At 33.6% G+C, this 16,322-nt stretch overlaps 1 protein-coding gene across 1 annotated transcript in view; it reads left to right on the top strand.

The window, feature by feature from the left end:
- LOC121419078 (legumain-like) overlaps positions 1-15,385 on the top strand; it is a 28,377-nt gene extending 12,992 nt beyond the window's left edge. The window contains exons 2-12 of the mRNA XM_041613373.1: positions 1,716-1,813; positions 5,286-5,367; positions 6,677-6,762; positions 7,360-7,435; positions 8,312-8,374; positions 9,026-9,211; positions 10,141-10,332; positions 11,294-11,410; positions 12,029-12,199; positions 13,819-13,886; positions 14,882-15,385. Of these exons, the coding sequence (XP_041469307.1) occupies positions 1,716-1,813; positions 5,286-5,367; positions 6,677-6,762; positions 7,360-7,435; positions 8,312-8,374; positions 9,026-9,211; positions 10,141-10,332; positions 11,294-11,410; positions 12,029-12,199; positions 13,819-13,886; positions 14,882-14,912 (1,170 nt within the window). The 3' untranslated portion in view covers positions 14,913-15,385. The remainder of the gene's footprint in view (positions 1-1,715; positions 1,814-5,285; positions 5,368-6,676; positions 6,763-7,359; positions 7,436-8,311; positions 8,375-9,025; positions 9,212-10,140; positions 10,333-11,293; positions 11,411-12,028; positions 12,200-13,818; positions 13,887-14,881) is intronic.
- The last annotated feature ends 937 nt before the right edge of the window (positions 15,386-16,322 follow it).

Below are 16,322 nucleotides of genomic sequence, written 5' to 3'. Positions count from 1 at the left end.
GCAAAATTGGATTTGTAATTCTCAAATTTGCTTACGTGTAAAGTCTATAGGAAATATGCTAGCTCAATCGGTTAGGCGTCAGACTTGCATCTCATTCAATCATGCGGGCAGGGGTTCGAGTCCGCGGGTGAACATGATTTTTTTTTTTTTACTATCTTGCGCACGATCAATTATAACAATTCTAATAATTAATAGCTTAAATATTGCAAAATAAAACAGGTTATAATTACTTTTTTTTCGTAATATATCTATCTAATCATATCCGTCCATCCGCTAATTGTTATAAATCTATCTATATTTCTATCTATCTATCCATCTGTCTATCTACCTACATGACATAAATGTCTATCTCTCTATTCAATATATATCTACCTGTTTGAATATGTCTCTCTCTCTCACTCTATCTATCCATATATATGTCAACCCCTACAGAAATTTCCAAGCTTGCGGGAAGCGTGCGACTAGCTTGCGCAAGCTTGCGGCATGCTAGTAACTAGCATGCGGCTAGCTTAATAAGCGTGTGATATGCGTGCAGAGTAATAGTTAAGCGATCTTTTAGCGAGCAGGGACTGTTCGCTAGCAGGCACTCGCTTATTAAGCGAGCGCCCTGCTAGTCGCATGCTAGTTACTAGCAAGCGGCACGCTTAAATTTCTGCAGGGGAATATGTCTATCTACCTACTTTGTATATGTATCTGTCTATCTATCTCTCTCTCTGTCTAATATAATATACCTATCTGTTTAGATATACATATTTATCTATCTTTCTATATATCCATCCATCTATCTGCCTGTCTATCTATCGTTCTATATGTTTGTCTGTCTGGCTATCTATCTATCTATCTATCTATTTCTCTTATATATATCTATTTGAATATGTCTATCTTTCTATATCAATCTATCTGTCTCTTTACCTACCTACATGTATCTATCTGTCTATCTATTTATCTATCTATCTATCTATATGTCTGTCTATCTATGTTTTGTTAATATAACCACCTATCATTTATCTCTCTATCCATCACTTGATCCATCCATTGCGCCATCCATCTATATATATAATCATGATCTATCTTCTATATATCTGTTTGAATATGTATGTCTGACGATTGTCATCACCACATTAATAATCACATTTGGCAATGGTCAAAATTTATTCTCTGGATGTCTACGATCAAGATTATCAATCATATCTAAATGATTCATTTCATACATTAGCCCACACCGAATGACAAATCATGACAGACCACCTAATTCGTCCGCATGACGAATTAAATTCTAGTTTAGTTTTATTTTGGTTATTGACAATTCTGCTTTGTAAATACTATTATAGCATACATGTATCTGTGAGATGATGATGTTGATAACTGATGATGGTGATAAAGATGATGATGATGGCCGAGGTCATTATGGTGCTTAGCCATTTTGAGACTCTATTTTCAGGTACATTGAAAATTTAAAAAAAACTTATAAATCCATATTTTCTGTCTGAACTTCTATATAAGACTTAAGAATACTCATGACTCTCATTCCTGTACTGTTTTTAATTTTATTTCATGATATTCTATGAAGAAGTGTTTAATCTTGATGACTCATTTGTTTACTAAGTTTTGAAAATGGATATCCTAAATCTGGATACTTTTCTTATGGTATTCTTTTTAATAAATTGTTATTGATATTTCTTTATATTTTCCCTCCTTTTTATACCAATTCCTAGGCCGATATTTGCCATGCCTATCAGATCCTACACAAGCATGGAATTCCAGATGAGCAGATTGTTGTTATGATGTATGATGATATTGCCAACAATGAAGAGTAAGATATGTTTTTTGTTCTACCAATTGAAGAGATTGTATCTGCTCTGAGGAACGTTTTTAATCAGATGTTATTATGTTAATTATGAATAAAAGTAGTGATGACTTATCAGTTTTGATAATGACGATCGTAGATTATCATTGATATTTCTTGGCAAGTAATATTAATACCCTTTTCATAAACCTATCCTCCAATTAGCGGCCTAAGAGTAATGCGGATAATTCAATAAAAATTGCGTTCATAAACTCCGAAAATAAGCCGCATTATTTTTACGAGCGCCCGTCCTGAAAAAGGTGGATAATCGCCATGACAACTGGACACGCCCCCTCCGATGCGGTTGTGTTGGAAAAGGGTGACCTTGTGACCGCACCATGGCAATTATCTGCATTATTTGGAAATGCGTTCATAAACTCAAAATCTTATCCCGATGCCGCTATTATGCGGATAATAGCAGCATCAGAGTAATGCGGATAACTCTTGTCCTCCTCCAATTTTACGACCAAATTATGCTGCTATTAGCCGCCTAATTCATAGTAATTGGGTTTATGAAAGGGGTATAACATGCACCCTACCAAGCTTACCTGCAATTCACCTTTGGATTGTTGAACATGCCAGTATGTTAGCTTAAATCTCGTGATCAATATAATGTTTTATTAGGCACAATGGGTACAATAAATGAATTAGATGAATAGGTCTTGTAAACTTTACTCATGTGATAGGGATGACAGTTAAAAAACTTAATGAATGGTATCATTGTGTGTCCTTGTCATTCTGTTTAGAGTGAAAGTGATCATATGTACATTGTATGGAGAGTTTTATTCCAAAAGGAGGTAAAAACACTTTTGGAGTTTTTCTTTAAATCAATTTTTTTTAGTTCACCACTTTCCCTTATCTACTGCTGTTGTATTTTGATATCTATGTATATTAAATCATTGATTAAATCATGCTTTTAAAAATCTAGCATTCTTAAAGATTTTTTAGAATGTTATTTCATGGATTTAGCTCCTTTGGAACAAAACCTTAGCTGAATGCCCATTTTTGCCAATTTAAACATGTTTAGCATCGGAAATTGAATACGAAATATATATTGTTAGCAGAATACATTTTACATCATTTCTGATGTTTTTTCCACTGAAAATTTATAGAAAAAAATTGATATTTTTTTCATTTTTTCTATGGATGGTGACTTTTCAATGTTTTTTTCTAAAAGCAGCTGCATCTAAAAAAATTATACATGGAAATAGCAAAATTGTGTAAATTTTATCAAAATTTGCACTGATAATGTGAACTTGTTTCCACAATATGTAAGAATTGAATGCATAACTTAATGAGAAGTAGTAAAATTAACCATTTTCAAATGACTCAGTAGTGGATTTAGCTCCTATTTGAAGAAAACTGTTTGGGATTTAGCTCCTTTTGGAATAAAACTCAAATTTATACTCAATTTTTAACAACCTTCCCAATTCTTTTTTCAAATGCGATATGGTGCCTTTGATTCCCACGTCTAAGATACATGTACATGCACTTGTATATGAAAAAAAATAGTTTGGTCAAAAGTGGATTTAGCCCCTTTTGGAATTATATCAAGCTCTTCATATATAGTTTAAATGATGAATCTTTTTTGTTTCTGAAAATGGAATATAGCATGTTCTGACATGTAAAAAAATGCAAAATTAAAATAAGAAGTGTTGATAACATCAAATCTCCTGGTGCATTCACGTGTCAGTGCCTGGTGATGAAGATAGATGAATAAAAATGATGTCTAGCTGATTAATGTTGTTAGGCCGATTTCAGTTATTTTCTAATTTGAAGCTCATTTTATTTTTTTAAATACTTTGTTTGTAGGCCTACAAAAGTATCAGAGCTTTTACAATTTCAGCTATTTTAATTTTGGGTTCATTCACAACCTGATGATGTCTAGTCCATACATAATGTACATACTGTAGAATCAGTGCAAAAGAAAATAAGTAGGCTAGATTTTCAATGGTGCAAAAAGCTACAGGAATGAATAAATTATAAGAAATTAAAGAAAAAATATAAAAGTGAAAGACGAAAATTAAGGTGAAAAATGAAATAAAAAATATTGGAAAATATTGCATGTATGGAAAAATAAGACTGTCAAGAGGCTTTTTACACTGAATTTTGGGTAAGCCTCTGTGTCCTCAACTGTATCAGCTTCAATTCATAACCTCTTTGCATGTATATGTAGTTGTCATTGTCAGTGACAGCGTCCATTGTTTGAACAAGAAGGCGTTTCTATTGTGAATGAACTTTGTATTGCATTTTTGCAGTCACGGGATGAAAATAAAGTTAGGATTGCAAGAATGACAAAGCAGAAAGAATGCCCCAAGGATTTGATTTATGATTTAATTTCTGGGTTTTTATTGTGAGCATCTAGGTATATGATGTTTGGAAAGTTGCTATTAAGTTGTAAATGTTGCCACGCCAGTTATCTGCACTTTTCCTTTTATTTACCTCAAATGCAAAATGATAGTGGATTTCAACTTCCTTTTTTTTAAAGGATGAAATATTTAAACAATTCTTAACAGTAGCTTAACAACTTAGCTGTTAACTTTTTTAATTCATTATTTTTCAGCAAAGCATTATTTACTTGGCAGCAACCCCCCCCAAAAAAAAAACACACACACACACAGAATGTGAAAACAGAAATTGATTTTTTCTGAAAATGTATATGAAGAACATGTATTTTTGCAATTTAACTTTCAATACAACTGCTGATTTGAAGGATATAAAACAAACCATAAAAAGTAAAGTATTCCCCTTTTCAAAGTAGGCCCACCATAACCTTTTTTACAGCAAAAAGCTTGTTGGCAGGGGTTTTACATACAGTATCTATGAATGAATATAGTGATCTGTCAACTTCATGCATTCGCAAGCACACAAGCAAAAATGTTATTACTTTCCCAAAGCCAAAAATTACTGATCTAGAATTTAACAAAATAGGTGTTTTGGACATGTATGATAAAGCATTGTTAATCATTATAAATCTATTGCTTGACCCATACTCCTCTCATGTCACTTAAATATTTGTATGGTTTAGTGAGCTAAATTATAAAGGTTCATCTTTTCATAACATAAAAATTATGATATTCTTCTAGGTTACAAAAAATGAAATCTAATATGTTCTACATAAATATTTTTCTCAGCAAAACACATCTTCACATATTGTTTGAACATCAAAGGTTGTTACCATGTAACAATTCAGAAATGTACAGGAAAAATATTTTTTTTAAGTAGACATGTAATGACTGCTTGGCAATAACTGTTTTAGAGTTTTGGGCAGGTTATTTTAATACTTAGTAAAATCTATGAATACTTACAGACACCCCCTTTAAATCTTGGTGGATGCATCATGATCAATGAGTTAAAAAGTTATGGCACAAAACTTGGGTAAGATTCTTTTTGTGTTGTTTTGAAATTTGATGAGATCTTTTTGTCATTTCTTTTTAAGAAATCCCAATAAAGGGGTAATCATCAACAAGCCAAATGGACCTAATGTTTATCCTGGAGTACCCAAGGATTATACTGCAGAAGTAGGTATCTTTATTAAATTTTGTATTTTGTATTTTCTATTTTTTGTGGGGGGGGGGGATGGGTAGATTTCAACCAAAACAGCTTTTCATACTCCCAGTTTGTCAGCTTATTTTAGTGTCTTATGTTTTGTTCAGCTCAAAATCTTAAAAAAAAAAATCAAAATTAGTTTTTTTTTTCTATCACATTCTATGATCATTAGCCTTGTAGTTTAATGTAATCATGTGATTTTTATGACCAAATTCAAGGTGATAATTCACTTTAATTAGGAGACTGTTTTATTTCAAAGGAAACTGAGACTTTTGTTTTTCATAAGCACTCATATTTTATGATGTTTTACATTTTATGTTGATCCAGCCTCATAAATGAAAGCAAAGATACTTTACCACCAAATTCAAAATGATGATTCTGTTCAGTCAAATAAATCAATACAAATCGGAAGAAAAGTGAGACTAAAAACTAGCTGATCCACTTTATGACTTTCATTTTATACAAGGTTAAACATTTTGTTAACATGAAACTATCTATTCTTTTTAGTTTTACAGCTATTATTGATCAAATCCTTGTAAATACAAACTCGTGATTTTTTTACGACCACCTTCAATCAGGAGACAGTATTTGTTTTCCAGGCTTTTATCTTTAGTAAATGGGTCATCAAATTTTAACTGAGAAGATGATGTCACTGATGTATTAGGGTGGAAATAAAAGAGTGTATTGCATTCTTATCAAATCCTATGAACATACGTACTATATGCTCTTTATTTTTTCATGTTCATTGATATTTAGGCCTAATGCTCCGATTTTTTTGCTATGGTTGGGAAAATTGGTTGAAAAAAAATAATGGTTGGAAAAACAAAAAAGTAAGATTGTTGTTTGTGACTCAATAAGTGTGTCACAAATTGATAAAAAGCAGTCTGTGCTTCAAACACATCCAAATACGGCAAGGCCATGTTTTGTTCTCTTATAATCATGGCACACCCATTTATAAGTGCAATGCAAGTGACTGAAAAATTATGCCAAGTTACATGAATTTTTATTTTAAATTATCAAAGTATTTATGCCTTTATTGTGTGTTCACTGAGCATGCAAGCGAAAGATCCAATGATCTTGGCAATCCCTAACAGTCATATGGGGCATTGCAAGAAAGTTGAGTTACAATTGAGTACATTATATGCTCTTAATTAATTCCCTCCTTTACTCTCACATCATTTTGACTCACCAATCAACGGGATATCATATCATTTATTTCATTTTGATTTCTTGTTGACAAATATTCTCTTAGTGATTTGATTGGTCAATTTTTGTTGATAGGATGTAACTCCTGAGAACTTCCTGGCCTTGCTTCAAGGAGAGAAACCTCAATCTTGCAACATGTGCAGTGGTAAAACTCTGAAGAGGTTAGTTGAAGTTAATGTAAAGTGATGGAATAAACATGTTAGTATTAGCTCATATTATTTTACCCACCAAAGAAACAGAAACTCCTACCTTTTCGATAAAACATGCCTAGAATTACCCCCATTTTCAAACAACGCCATTCACTATTGACCTAAATGCTAAAAAAGATCATTTTGATTTGAAAGGGTTGTGAATCCCCAGAAATCCTACCATTCTGAATGAATGTATCGAGGAGCAGGAGTGAAGAAGGGTAGGAAGGGGATGAAGGAGGGAGGGAGAGGAGAGGAGGATGGGGAATGGTGAAGTAAGGGATGGGGATAGAGGAAGAGAAGGAAAAGGAAGAAAGAAGAGGAGGAAAAGGAACAAGAGGAAGATGAGGAGGAGGGGGGTGGGGCAACTAGGAGAAGCTAGCATTCAGTCATAGAAACTAACAAAAACATGTGCTTCAGTGTACAAAGTGAAGTTTTCAAGCTGGAGCATCTTTAAAGATTCTTTTTACATGTATTTCATTTTAGTACACTATTTACTCTCTTATGTGGTCTCTTACAAAGGATTGTTATATCATTAGCCATTCTTTGTTATCTATTTTTTGTTTACAGTGACAGCAATGATCATGTCTTTGTTTACTTTGCTGACCACGGAGCAACGGATCTGATTGCCTTCCCTGACGGAGAGGTGAGCATTTATATCAATGTGAAAATCAACAAAATTATTCTTGATGTGACGGAGGAACAAATGAAATTCAATTGGCTTGTCCACATCAGCCCAAGCTTTCAAATGATCCCACTGTTAAACCGGCAAACTATCCCAATCAGAAGACCCTTAAATTATTTGTTATTTTATTTTGAAGACTCTATTTGTAGGCTATTTCTGGGTTTTTATCTCCAGATTACAATCCTGAGTCAACTCAAATTTGTAAAAAAGCAGATTAGGTTCTTGAGATTGAGCAGTCCTTGGTCATGGTTAGATGATTTTGTTTAGAATTTCATATTTGTTGAGTAAGATATGGGTAAGTAGTCAAAATTCCTTTGCAGAAAAATAAGAAAACAAATCTTTATTTTTCATAATGTGCATGCATACATGTATGTGTAAAGGTTAATCATGACCCAAGTGTGTTTATAGGGCTTTGGAACAGCTTATTATAAACATTTGGAAATTATATTTTTTGAAATACTTATTTTTTTCAATTTTTCATTTTTCAAATTCATTTCATTTCTTACTGTATTCATTCGATTATTATTGTTTTTATCTTTTATTTATTTGTTTATTTATTTATGTATTTGTTTGTTCATGTTAATATTTATTTATCCTTTTTTTTTTGGGGGGGGGTAGGGACATATTTAATAAGTTTGGGATTAAAAAATAAGTTGTATACCGTATATTCCTTTGTTCCCAATAAAGTTTAAAATATTGGTACTGAGGTTTCTTAATGCTTTTTGCTTTTCAAAAAATCTATGTCAATTAGAATTTTGGAATGAATCATTCAAAATAATAAGCCACTATATTACACAAATTAATTTAAAAGTGAATTTTACTTTCATTTTGTCTTAGTTGGAAAAGGATGACCTGATGAAGGTCCTGAAGAAGATGCATAGGCAACAGAAGTTTGGAAAGGTAGGTATGATATATACATTGGTGATCGAATATTTATTGAACCCCACTAGAAAATGAATATATTTAATGTTCAAGTTTTGCCATGATGAAGTCAGGTGATAAAATATTACATTCAATAAAGTTTGGGCTTGCCAGACATTGGAGTGTTGTTCAGTGTCTACACTCAGCATGAAGGAGTGCTATGTGTTAGGATTTACTATTAAACTTTTGAGCACAACTGTATGTTAAACTTACAAGAAGAAAAATAAATTGTTCAAATTATGGGATTTCTTTAGTTAAATTTGGGAAGTAAGCATCATGATTTTCAGACTTAATATAGAAAAAAAGTTTTTATTTTTATTTTTAAGAATAGTTGAGAAAGATCAAGTTTTTTCGTCCTTCACTCTTCAAAGTTCTCAAGTGAGCAAGAAATTGTTATCGCAAAGTGTAATAACATAATTAGCTTGTGACCTATGGCTTCGTACATTATCTCAGGGCACTATATTACCAATTCAAAAACATAGGACAACAAAATTTGGTGTGCTGCCCTTAATTTTCCTTTGTGCAATTACATTTCTCTGGGAATTATTACTATCCTACACTTGTGTCTTTCATCTCAGTATTAGTCCCATGCATTACATTTTCTGTACTGACTTTATCTATTATTTAAAGCTTGTATTCTACCTTGAAGCCTGTGAGAGTGGATCCATGTTTGATGGAATGTCAAAGGATCTTAACATCTTTGCAACAACTGCAGCAAACCCAGATGAGTCTTCCTGGGGTTACTACTGTAATAACTCTATGGATAACTGCTTGGGAGATGAGTATAGTATTCACTGGATGGAGGACTCTGATGTGGTAAGAAATTGCTAATGATGGTGGTAGTGGAGATGATGTGATGGTGTTTAATGATGATGGGTGGCGGTGATGATGTGATGGTGTTATTAATGATAGTGGTTGTGGAGATGGTGTGATGGTGTTTAGTGATGATTGGTGGTGGAGATGATGTGATGGTGTTTAATGATGTTGGGTGGTGGAGATGATGTGATGGTGTTATTAATGATGATTGGTGGTGGAGATGATGTGATGGTGTTATTAATGATGATTGGTGGTGGAGATGATGTGATGGTGTTATTAATGATGATTGGTGATGGAGATGATGTGATGGTGTTTAATGATGATGGGTGGTGGTGATGATGTGATGGTGTTTAATGATGGTGGTGGTGGAGATGATGTGATGGTGTTTAGTGATGATGGGTGTTGGAGATGATGTGATGGTGTTATTAATGATGATTGGTGGTGGAGATGATGTGATGGTGTTTAGTGATGATGGGTGGTGGAGATGATGTGATGGTGTTATTAATGATGGTGGTTGAGGAGATGATGTGATGGTGTTTAGTGATGATGGGTGTTGGAGATGATGTGATGGTGTTTAATGATGGTGGATTGTGGAGATGATGTGATGGTGTTATTAATGATAGTGGTTGTGGAGATGATGTGATGGTGTTTAATGATGGTGTGTGGTGGAGATGATGTGATGGTGTTTAATGATGATGGGTGGTGGTGATGATGTGATGGTGTTTAATGATGGTGGATTGTGGAGATGATGTGATGGTGTTATTAATGATAGTGGTTGTGGAGATGATGTGATGGTGTTTAATGATGGTGGATTGTGGAGATGATGTGATGGTGTTATTAATGATGGTGGATGGTGCACCTCATATTATATCTTGCTTTTCAGAAACTAAACGCCTATATAAATACGATTCCATTTTAAAAAAACGTAGGAGGACCTGAGCACAGAGACTTTGGACAAGCAGTTCCACATCGTAAAGCAAGAGACAAAGAAGAGCCATCCTCAGGAGTATGGTAACCTGACAATGTCATCAGCTACAGTCAATCAGTATCAGGCCAGTCAGGGTGGTGAGATGCATATCATGAAGGATGTCCTGGTCCGTGAGCAGACTCCCATCAGTGAGGTAAGAGAGAGGGGATGGTCCTCCAAGAGGTGTTTCATAGAGCTGTTCATAAATGTATGCATGTTATGAAAGGCTAGAATATGAAGTTAAAGTGGGAGCTTATTCTTTTTATGATAAACTACGACTAGTTTCAATAGTTTTAAGATTGTACTTTGTGGCCCATATTCTGAACATTTGGTCAACATAAAATTCTAAAGCAGTGATTTAATGATTGGTATCCAAATGTGGCATATTAATGTAAGATTCTGTCTTGTATATTTCATCACAATATTTTGCATTCCAACTTTTATAAGCTGTTTAGGGAAAACAGTGTTATTACAGGGCATTGGAATTCAATTGGTTTCGTGTTTCAAATCATTAAAAAAAAATCACTAAAGTTTTTCTTAAGTGTTTCCCCAATGCCTCCCACTTTCATCTATGTAGAGGAATCATAGGACAAGCATACTCAAATTTCAGTTCTGATCTAGATCTTGAATTTTGGTAGAATCATTGCCAATTACCAAAGTGAGAATATATTTTTCTAATTTCTGCTTAGAATGACACGTACTCTTCACTGAAAATCATGAAAAAGTGTGACCTGTCTGATGTAGCTGTAGCTTTTACTTGATATATGATTGTGAGGGCATATGCAAACTGAAATTTTACAATTGAGAATTTTTATGATGCTTTTTATCTCTTTCCTATCTTGGAAAGATTTTGATAGCTCACATTCTAACAATAGTCTTTATGCATATGACATGATAATCTCATAGCCCCCCCTTTAGAGGATATTGGAATATTGTATAAATAGAGATTTCAGTGATGTGCCTGCTGCAGATCACCAAAGCATGCAAGACAATGGCTTCAGCCTCTTTAAGATGTAGCGTGATGATGTCAGTGCTCAAGGTCTATAATTATTTCCATCTCTCCCACCACTGTATTATCAAGTTTATATTTGCATTATTACCAATGTTCTTTTTAGCTTGATTTTGTGCCATCTCGAGAGGTTGAGATGACTATGCTGTACCGTCGTCTGATGAAGACCACTCACCCTACAGACAGAGATGCTATACTCAAGAAGATCATGGTCCTGGCTCAGGTAGGCTGACTCTTTGTATCCATCCACAGATCCAAGGGAACAGGAGGGGTACGCCCCTCTTTGCCTCCCATTTGTCGAGTGATAGCATTGGTAAATGGGTACCAGCAGGAAGTAATTCCTCAAAAAGCTGTGAGCACCAGAATCAGTAGACTAGCTTAGCCAGGGTAATATAGGAGCACCTTAAGCACCTAACAAGATGGATACATGCACTATACAAATCCTATATTATTATCACTATTTATTTGTCTTGTTTGTTTTATGAGTTAGAACTTTTGAGAGGATTTCTTCGCTTGTCAATGTCAAACAATTCTGTAGAAATAGAAGAGACCTTTTATTCAATGTCGCTTCATCTACATTGTTAAGTCACACAGTTTGTCATTGGGTCTTTATCTGTGCATGAAAAAACCCTCAGGAAATCGGTTTGAGTGGCATGTACTTCAATCATTAATACATAGTAAGTTGCTATAATGGAGCAAATATTCTTACTTATATAGATAAAGTTATTCTTGTAATTTTTCTGAATTCACTACTTTGTCAACTAATTGACTTTAAGTGTGTTAAGATTGAAGGAAATAACTGAACTTAGATGTAAATCTCTGCTTTGATTGTACTTTGTAGACCCAGCGTAACATCATCCAGACCATGCGTAGCATCATCATGTCTGTGACCTCTGACCCCGAGGCTGTAGAAGCTCATCTCCAGCGTCCTGAACAGCTCAGGGTCGTCGACTCTGTTTGCTACCATAGCGCCGTCAAACTCTTCTCAGATACTTGCTTCAGGCTTGGACAGGTAACTTGATCAATATCCACTATGATATCCCTCCCCTAAGCCAATATGTGACCACTGAGCTTAAAACCAATACAGTTACCCAGGAAAAAAAACAAAAGGCATGAATATGTACTGTATAGATGAACTGAGTACATATTCACTTAAGAAAACTGTGGGATGTTTCACAAAGTGTGTCTCTATAGTCGCAAATAAATTTACAATTATGTGTGCGGTATAAAATTCATTGGTCAAATAATGCCAATAAGATTGTAAAACATGTGTTACATATCATGTGACTGTTGGCATTTAGAGCCCTTTTTAAGCATTGGTAAATACCCCCAAAATGTAGCTATCACTGTTACATGTATATGAATGTTCTTGCCATAGAACAGATAAGATGTGGAGGATATGTAATGAAAATGTGTTTTACAGTATAAGTTTGTGATTTTTAATGAAAGTTACTTTAATCGGTTGCCGGATCAAATAAAATATCTGCGTGGTTTTTAACAGTTGATGTAAGCCTATTCCAAAGCATGGACTGGGCTGAAAATTTCAGGATATTATCTTTGAGCTTCTTAATGTCGAATTCCCTAAATATGAAAGTTAGACATTCAAAGAGCCCTTTTAAAGGAGAATAAATATATTGTTGAGAGGGTGCTAAATATGTTTGGTTTGAATATTTAAATGTTTAGAGAGAATCTGCAGTTGAAGAAAAAGATCAGATTGGAAATAGATAATACTTCAATTCAATTTAATTCACACTAATGAAGTTAAGTTACTGAAGTATCTATTATGACGTTTATTCTGCTTTGTATACGTTTATTATCTGAAATATGAAAATAATTAGATTGATCCTTTACTTAAGATGGATTTCAAGCATGATTCTAAAACTCTTTGATATACCCCCAGGCCTATCGGCTGATGAGCTTTTCTTGTCCTGGGCAACTACATGTATGTCATTATTAAAAAGATTCTGGTACAAATCAACCTTATGAAGAGGTAGGGCTTAAAGGGGAAGTTCACCCTAAAGAAAACTTTGTTGTAAAAATAGCAGAAAACATAGTAAAAAATATTGGTGAAGGTTTGAAGAAAATCTGTTAAAGAGTAAGAAAGTTATTAGAGTTTAAAATTTGGGATTTGTGACGTCATAAACGAGCAGCTGCCCCATGTGTTATGTAATATAAAATGCATGAATTTCAAATTTTGTATGGTTCCTGATGACTTAATTTTGTTTTCTTTTCATGATCGGGTGTGAAATGATTTGTCTATTGATATACAAAAGTTACAGTGAAAACCATTTTCAATTTTCTGAGAAAATGACATTTCATTGATCTTTTACCATTCGCTATGTAGGAATGCTGCTCGCATATGACGTCACAAATCAAATAATTGAAATTCTAATAACTTTTTAATTATTTGATGAATTTTTCTCAAACCTTCGGCAATATTTTGTATTAATTTTTTCTGCTATTTTTGCAATAATTTTTTTGTCAGGGTGAACTTCCCCTTCAAGATGGTTTCAAATGATGATGACGACGATAAAATGTAAAGCTCCTCAATGTCAGAGTGCCAGTGATATATGGAGGTTTATATCTGTAGTATGCATAGGTTAAATTTTTGTTTATGTACTTTATTTTCAGAATGACTATGCTATGGGCATTATCTATGCCTTTGCCAACATGTGTAATGAGAATGTCCCACAAGATAGGTAAGTATTACTAGTACTATTTTGTTGCTATTCTTTTTATGGAAAGATTAAGATTTTCTTTTAAAAAAATAATACATGGGTTTACATATTACATGGTAAGCCTACCCCATGAGATTTTCATGAAAAGAGAAATCAAATAAAAGTTGCATCAATATTGGATATGAAATAAGTGAAACTTTAACTTGAGATTTATGCACACTCAGGTTGCTATACAAGATTTCATTCCTCATTAATATTTGGGCTTTCCATTAATCACTGGTGGATCCAGGGGGGGGGGGGGGGGGGGCAAAGCCAGCCTGTGCCCCCTTTTGTAAAAATTTGTGTAAAATTTGTAATGTAAAAATGCTGTTAAAACATTAAGTGAAGAACCTTTTTTTTGCTTGCATAATCTGTAAACATTGAAACATGCAAATAAAAGTCGATGTCACACACACACACACACATGCTACTTTATAAAGAAAAGAATATCACCCATTTTGTGCATTTAACTGTATGGGGGAAAATATTAAGCAAAACTAAAATTTGTGGACGACAGTGGACAATGGGGGAATGGGTGTGCTCTGAAATTTCTAATGATTATTGAGGGGCAATGGATTCTAAAAAGACTGTATTACATTCAATTCGTCGGCGGTCATCCAAACCATTGTGTCAGTCACTTTTGGTCAAAGAAAATTAATAGTTTTTTATCTTTTTGCAGAAAATGAAAGTACAAGTCCTACTCTATTCATCATTCAATTTCTAGGCAGCAATTTATTTTATTTTCTTTGAACTTTGAATTCAATTTTCTCTGAAACGGGTTTGCGCTGTCGTGTGATACGACAGTTCGGATGACCGCCAACGAATTTATGATTGAAAAATCATGTGCTTGTTTCTAAGGAATGACCCATTATCGTTAAAAACTTCACGTGTCCTCAAAGAAAGCTTTAAAAACTACTCATTCTTTCAGTCAGAAATTAGCCCATTGTAAATTAATTTGATCTTTTTTCTTTAAACAGGATCTTGAATGCCATCAAGAATGTCTGCTAGAGTGTACAACCAATCCAGTTGACTCAGTAATCTGATAGAAACTGAAATAAGCTGCTGCAGTCTTAAGGGTGTATTCCAAAATAAATCCAAATTTACTGAATATCATTTCCAGTGATCTGTGGACATAATGAAGAATGATTGTGTACTAGGTGCCTGTGATTAACTGATAGTGCTCTAATGAACATCCATGAATTATGGAATGTTAAGCACATACCTGGGTGGAGTTGTTTTGCACGACTGGAACATGTTCTTAGATGCCACGTCAGCACAAGAAAGGGTTAATAGTTGTATGTATGAAACCCTATAAAAAGTGATGGAGACCCACCATGTTAAAGGGGTTACTAATTATGCAATCTTGATTGTCACTTGGTGTACCATTTCTTTCTAGGTGGTATTTTGTATCTGATTTTGAAATATTTTGTATTTTCCCTCCACAATGTTGTATGTTTAATACACAAGTTTTTAATGTAAAGTGCATCCCACAAAAAAGGAAACCTGTTTTCAGAGACAGATATCACAAATATTAGATGTTTTTACTCTAATATATGGTTAAGTAAAATCTCATCTTTGATATGAGACCAACATCTTAGCAAATCATTCGTACATGGCAGATTAAAAACAATAAATGCTGAGGCATGCCATGATTGATTTGTGCAGAAACTCATGTGTAACTCTGAATCCACTCTCATTTCAGGTGTCTGTGAGAGAAACTTACAAAGAATACAAAAGATATGCTAATGAGCCAATCGTCAAATAAGCTTGGTCGCCGTATCATGAACCAATGTTGTTCAACTTTTCTGCGCAACTCTTGCTCATTAATGTGGGAAGTGTTTGTCTCACATTAGGCATAAAAATATAGAATAATAAAATGATGTGATGATGTAAATTAACTATCAGGATTCATTTCCTTTGGAGAAAAAAGACATGGGAATCCCAGTTTCCTTTTTTCTGGGATGCACTGTATAGTCATGCTATAGCTCTATTAATTAGAACATGGTCTTTCAATTAACCATTTTTACTTAAATTGTTGTGCCTAAATCTAATTTTGTAAGAGTGATTAATATCACTTATTTTGATCATCTATTCCATGTTGAATCTTTTTTTGAAATGGGATATTAATCAATCATGGAAATGTAAGATTCATAAAATTATTATTCATGTGAATATAGTATGTTAATTCATAGTACTAACTTGTTCTTTATGTAAATGAAATTTATATACAAAATTAATAAAATACAGAATTTACTCAGCAAATTATTGTTTCATTTTCTTATGAATGCATTTTAATGTCATCTGTACCCAAAATGGATTCATGGTTTAGAACATGACATTTTACACTCTTGTTTATAAATGACTATACATATAATGTAAATACAGTTATTTACAAAACAAAGCAATAAAACTGGACAA

This window comes from Lytechinus variegatus, chromosome 7 (assembly GCF_018143015.1).
Source record: "Lytechinus variegatus isolate NC3 chromosome 7, Lvar_3.0, whole genome shotgun sequence".
Lineage (NCBI taxonomy): Eukaryota > Metazoa > Echinodermata > Echinoidea > Temnopleuroida > Toxopneustidae > Lytechinus > Lytechinus variegatus.
This window is presented reverse-complemented; position numbering and strand designations above follow the sequence as displayed.